The sequence below is a fragment of the Porites lutea genome, chromosome 8 (genome assembly GCF_958299795.1).
Source record: "Porites lutea chromosome 8, jaPorLute2.1, whole genome shotgun sequence".
NCBI classification, from domain to species: Eukaryota; Metazoa; Cnidaria; class Anthozoa; order Scleractinia; family Poritidae; genus Porites; species Porites lutea.
In genome coordinates, this window is record NC_133208.1 from 15,453,591 (window position 1) to 15,459,643 (window position 6,053).

General features: G+C 41.2%; 1 protein-coding gene across 1 annotated transcript; it reads right to left on the reverse strand.

Moving 5' to 3' along the window:
- Positions 1–1,115: 1,115 nt before the first annotated feature.
- Positions 1,116–4,037, reverse strand: LOC140945248 (uncharacterized). Its single transcript, XM_073394299.1, has 2 exons — positions 3,654–4,037; positions 1,116–1,309 (listed from the first exon to the last, which is right to left on the reverse strand). Exons 1-2 carry the CDS (start codon positions 3,877–3,879, stop codon positions 1,116–1,118), a joined length of 420 nt encoding a protein of 139 aa, XP_073250400.1. The 5' UTR covers positions 3,880–4,037.
- Positions 4,038–6,053: the final 2,016 nt, after the last annotated feature.

Below are 6,053 nucleotides of genomic sequence, written 5' to 3' on the forward strand. Positions count from 1 at the left end.
GTTACGCGACAGTGCCGATGCGCCCATACTTTGAGCTTGTCCCGGAGGGGGTACTCAACAAAGTTTTATGCGGAGAGACTCTGCCTCGAGGTTCAATTCCTTACCCTTTTATATACCATTTTTGACAGAAATGGTACCCTTTCGTATTCCCTCTATTGGCAAATGGTACCCCTTTCTCACACCTAGCTTAGAGACCTTGCATTCCTTTCAACTGCAATAAACGCACTGCCTATTGAGTATCAATCAATCAATCAATCAATAAATGAATCACCAATCTAGAAAGTTTTTCGCCTCCGCTTAAAGCCATAAAATACATCTGCATGTTAGCCCTTTTTTGGGCCCTTTTATAGACCAACATGAAAGATCTCCCTTCCCTTTCATATGCTTAAACTGGTGATATCCCTACCCTCTCATATGCTTGAAGCCTGAAAAAGGCACCCCTTTGGGGGAGAGCCTTCCCGCATAGGCCATCATAGGGAGTACCCCCTCCTCCCCCGGGTTGAAAGTTAACATTAATTGTTATGGAGCGCTTACCATTTGGATGGAAAACCAGGTAATTTCGGGGAGAATTCAAATGGAACGGTTCATCCCGGTGGAAATTTTCCGGAAAAAAAGTTTTGTAATACCTTTCGAGGTATTACCTTTTTCCCGTTTTTACGGAAACGACCGAAATTTTCTGTACCATTTGTTTGAATTATTAGTGCCAGGCTTCATATCCAGAGAAAGCGAAAACTTTACCGGTATTTTGTAAATGGTCCAACTCAATCCCGTTCCTGTTTTCGGTGTCAAAAAAATACCAGTACCATTTGACGGAAATTTTTCACCGTCCAAATGGTAAGCGCTCGTGGACTACTGGCGTACCACCGCGTAAATTTTACACACGTCACAAAATAGAGGAAATCGTATGGAAGGTCTCACGTAGAAGTTAAAGTTGAACCTCAGTCTAGACAACTTTTTTCATCACACAAATCAATAAGTGTGAAGAAGATGTGGGCTTCCGAAATCATGCACTCAGTGTTCTTATCAACAAATTTTACAAATGTGCGAAAGAAGTGAATGAACAACTTCCAAAAGAAAGAAAAATTTTGAGAACACTTTATTGAGGAAGAAAAAGCTCAGTGTGCTCCTTGGTCCATAGGAAAGCAGACCGTATCGTCATTCTTCCTCAAGGTACAACATACATCCTTCTTCTTCAAGTTCTCCAACTCAGTGACATGGTTGTGGTTTTCTTCCTTTAATATTTCCAGCTCCTGTTGTAAGTACAGCTCCACACAGCTTCCCGAAGGAACGTCTTTAGCACTCGACATTTCTGACAAAAAGGCAGAACAAATAGCAACTAGATATACACTTTGTCGCTAAACACTAAAGCCCCAGCCATCATTTCGCTGTATACGTAACTGAGTGAGTAAGTAACTAAGCAGTAGTCTTGGCGAAAGGGTGGCGCCCCTTCCCATGCACGCCAATTTTTGCTGTTTCACCCCATTTCTTCCTTTCCCCAACTACAAAGCCTGGTCCCAGGCGACCCCTAATATTTTTGTGTTAGCCCTCGGACGCTGCCTCGTACCCAGACGTCTCTCTTTCGATGAAAATGTGCGCGCAAAGGAAGGCGGGAAGGAGACAACGGGCGGCAGGTTGTACCCTTCCCATGGTCCCTTGCGGATTATCACCAGTCACTTGCGTTTCGCGTTGGCTTCTGCCATGCGAAAAACGAAGCGCCTGAGGAGGAGGGCTGCCTCGGACGTGCAAGGGGGGATGACATTCCCCCACTCTTCATTCGGTTTTTGAAAATTTCATCAAGAAGATTTTATCTGGACATTTGTCCATTTCGTTGGCTGTTCGTTTATCTTTGCGACCCATTTACTGTGAATTTTTGGTGAAAATCGGTCTTATACTTACGGAAGATAAAAAATGACTGGTGAGGTGTGCTTTACGGGTTGATACTGAAAGATACTAAAGAATTAAGGCTTTAAAGTTGAAGGGGGAAGTACAGTATGCCCATTATTTATTTCCTGTGACTTATTTTCCTGTCAAGTTTGATAGCTACTGTTCTTGTAAAATATACATAGTATGAATTAAGTGGAAAAAAAGAAAAATCTATTTAGCATGTGTTGAGGTATAGCATTTAACATTCGGCTTTATTTAGTGCAGTATTAATTTTTATTTGCTGGCTAGTTTTCTGGTTTAGAGAAAGGAATAATAAATTTGTTTATACCAGTTAAGTTAAAAACGTACAATTGTATTTTATTAACAGGTTTTCCACACACCTAATTTATATCCTTTTGAAAATCTCAGCCCTCGGGTTTATTCTTTTAATATTCTTAAAATTTCGCAGATTTCAACCTCGATATTCTTTTAGGATATATTCTTATAAAAAAGAAAGTTTAACGTTCATCTTGTATTTGTATTCATTTTTTACTTTCTTTAGCCCCCGTTGAAGGTTTGTGTTGCACACCGAAGTATCAGGCAGTATAATTCACAATTTGATTTTCTTTTTCCTTCTTATTTCTTTTCTTTTCTTTTCTTTTACCTTCCTGCCGTAAGGATCAGTTTACTGTTTGAATTTATAATTTAAGCCAGTTGAGCAGATGGAAAGGTTGATTAAACGAAAGAGCGAGAATTAGATTTGAAAAAAACAATTCACGCCGATTGATTTTTTTTGTTTTAAAAGCACTATATCCGCTTGCACAGATTCATAATTAGTATCAACCCCAACATAATGTTCACTCAAGTTATAAAGCGCCTTGAAATTTGTTCATCTTAACACGTATACAAATAAACAGACAAAATATCGATAGTAGTAAATACTCTTTGCTCGTCGCAAGCGCCTGCACGTCCCAAATTTCAGTACCACTTTAATTAATCCAAATGCTGACGAACGTAACCAGTGTTACATGCATAACGAAACATATTTTTTAAATAATGATCAACGCATCTCTCCGATCGCATTTTTTTTCCTTTGACGGCATTCCGTGGTGAGAAAATTTAGGCCTAGAAAAAAAAACGTCGAACTTTTCATGAGACAAACCAAACTCTAATTTTGGTCGACTCAGATTATATCTTAAGACCCTCTGTTGGGTCAGACGTTGAACTTAGGACGCGTCGAACGGCTATCAACTGAATCAGACCAAAAAGACTGCTGGTACTAAATTTTCCCAACGAGGCTAAATATACATTATCATACAAATTTTTAACTTATCAGTTTAGTTCGTCGCATGCAAAGATCGACGTTCGCGTTTGTCCCGGAGAGAATCTTCAAACGTTCGGTCCTGGATCGGTTCGTCTTATGAAAAGGTCGACGTTTGCCGTCCTAGGCTTAAATCATTCATGCCCCAATAACCAGAGACTCCGTCGCAGACGTTTGTCAAAAACTCGGCCTTTTCCAGTAAAGCTTGCAAAATAATTTTTTTCAATAGCTCTCAGATGAACTACCCTGTATGCTAGAGGGTTTTTTCTTTCCTTCTTCTTGATAGTTTTTGGCGGCGAAGCGAACTCTCAGGAGCTTTATCAAACCAGGCACACGGTTATAGTTTTATTCTAGGTATTTTGACAAGGGAACCTGTGGAACAAGCCCTTGGTGCCTATCGAATGATAGTAGGTTTTGTAGGTAGGTATGTATTAATATCATAAGCGTATACATAAATTATTGTACAAACCGTTCATATCAACTTGTGCACGGTCCAGATAAATGGTACTGACTTTGTCTTGCGAATTGCCCTTTTCCTTTTCCTTACGGAGATAACCAATCTCTGCGCGAAGTTGGGTCACTTCGGTTGACAGTCGTTCTACTTTCGCTTGCAGTCGAACATTTTCCTGTTTAACTTGCGTAACGATAGCCTTACTTCTACGATTACGGCCTAGTACTCCAACGGACGAACCCATTTGGAACGTGGATACGTGTTCCAGAGTCAGGCTGAGTAGCGGTTATGAACTGACAAATGCAAATTAAATGTTTCGGATGAGAGCGACGGTTTCATCAACACATGGTATCTGAGTTAAGTTTCCTGCTAGCCTTTGTACTATGAAAATCCCGTCTTTTTGTCTTGTGCAGAAAACACATCCGGCGTATTGAGATATTTTGCAGCTCTTGCGTATCTCAGAAAACAAATCTGAATTTCTTTCTTTCACCACAAACTCTCGTCCCTTTCTCTCTTTTAAATTTTCATATGCTTGATTTCATCATTGTTGCGACTTATGTCTCCAATTTTGGCCGCAGGATAACTCGCAGACTTTATGCAATATAAGGAAAGGGGGATTTAAATTTTGAATAATAATTTGCACAAATAATGAAAGAAAACTGTTCGAAAATAGCTCAGTCAATCATAAATTCTTCACAACCCATTCTTTGCTAACGCACCTGCGATTTAACTTTAGACTGACACAAAAATAGTGGACAGAATCAGAAACCGCTCAATAATTGTTTGAAATTTGTTTTTTGGCAGATCGCTAGCCTCACTGATTTACGCACATTGGAAACAAAACAAAAATAGAAATATGAGCTGAACAATTGAAGTGCTACAAGGATCAAGACTTTGAAACACTGGCTTGATTACATTTAAATAATCGCAAAGGCAAACAAAGGACTCACGAGCAGTAAATAGAGAGGAAAAAAAGGCAAACAGATTAAGAGCCTGTTCACATGGAGGTGGGGGACCCAAGATACGTGAGGTAACATGTGGCGGGTCACCCCACTTAACATGTAAACGTGATCAAATTAAAATGAGAGATTATATGGACAGGCGGGTTACCCCAACTAAGCGCGTTACCTCACCTACCTGGGGTCCCCCACCTCCATGTAAACAGGCCCTAAATTAATCCAAACAGAGAAAAATTCCCAGGTGGGAGGTACTCAAGAAAGTTTTTACTGGGATGTTCCTCCCCAAGGACTCTCTCCTCCGCAGAGGCCTCTTTGTGTTGCAGGGAGGCTGGGAGAAATAAAAAGAACGCTCGCGCGAGACACGAGGACCAGCCTGAGTCGCGGACGTAACCTTACCCTGGTTAGTAACGTCTGCGAAGCAGCGCCGATAGGAACTTTAAGATCCAACGACGCGGCGGCGACAAGAACGTCGCTTAAAAAGTGAATTTGCTTTCTTTCAGTCTTTATAGTGATTATTCCTACGCACTTACTTTGTCAGTTGTAGGCGAACCCTCCTGAAGCTGAATTTCAAGGGACCCTATTCAAGCTCAGAAAGAGAAATATAATTTCGTCGTTGCTTGTTTACGTCCTCCATAAAACGCGAAATTAGGCATTTTCACGTCGTAGTCGTGCACAAACTTGAAAGAAATGTACAAAAAAGTGTGATGTACGTGCGAAGTTGTTTTGCTAATTAAACCTATTGTTTTTTTGACGTTCTCGTTGTCGTCCGCGTCGTTGGATTTTAAAGTTCATCCTTATTCTGGACCCCCAAGGGACTTAACGAACAAATTTTAACAGGCTACTTATTGCGCGCAAGAGAGAATAAGCTTGTGTGGTGTGTACTCCTGGTACACAGGTTGGGGGGGGCAAAACAAGGATTTCGGCGCTACATCGCAGACGGACTTAACCGGAAGTTTAGTTACTTCTGTGGCGCAGGCTGCCCAAGGACTAAGTCAAAAAAGGTGCCTCCTCTAATACAGTTTTCAGATAAAGTGCATGGAATCCCTTTTATAAGCCGACAGAAGCGTTTGGTCAATGACTAAGCGACGTTAAGGTAAAATGCTTACGGTGACTGGATTCACCCAGTCGTTGGGGGTGGGTCTCTTCAAGAGTCTTTCAAAATCGCTGTAAGTACTTAAATGGCAGTTTAACCCGTTCGCCCCCGGAAAACCGTAAAACGCGTTTTGAAGCAAGTCGAGCCGTTTTCTGGTCATTGTCTGGCCATTAACCGCTAGAACTTAACACAAAGCCGTTTACAGGTCGTACACCTCGCGGACTTCTGATCCAGATGCAAAATACAGTCAAACCTCTTTTAAGCGGCCACCTCTCAATTTCCCGAAAGTTGCTTCCCACATTTAATGTAAATTTGACCTCTATTCAACGGTCACCTCTATTAAGCGGACGCGGTCACCGTTTGGAT

Bases quoted from the DNA above. Each gene is read 5' to 3' on its own strand.
- LOC140945248 (XM_073394299.1), bottom strand. From the start codon at position 3,879: ATGGGTTCGTCCGTTGGAGTACTAGGCCGTAATCGTAGAAGTAAGGCT. The intron at 1,310-3,653 runs GTTTGTACAATA...CCTTTTTGTCAG, and splicing joins TGCACAAGTTGATATGAACG to AAATGTCGAGTGCTAAAGAC.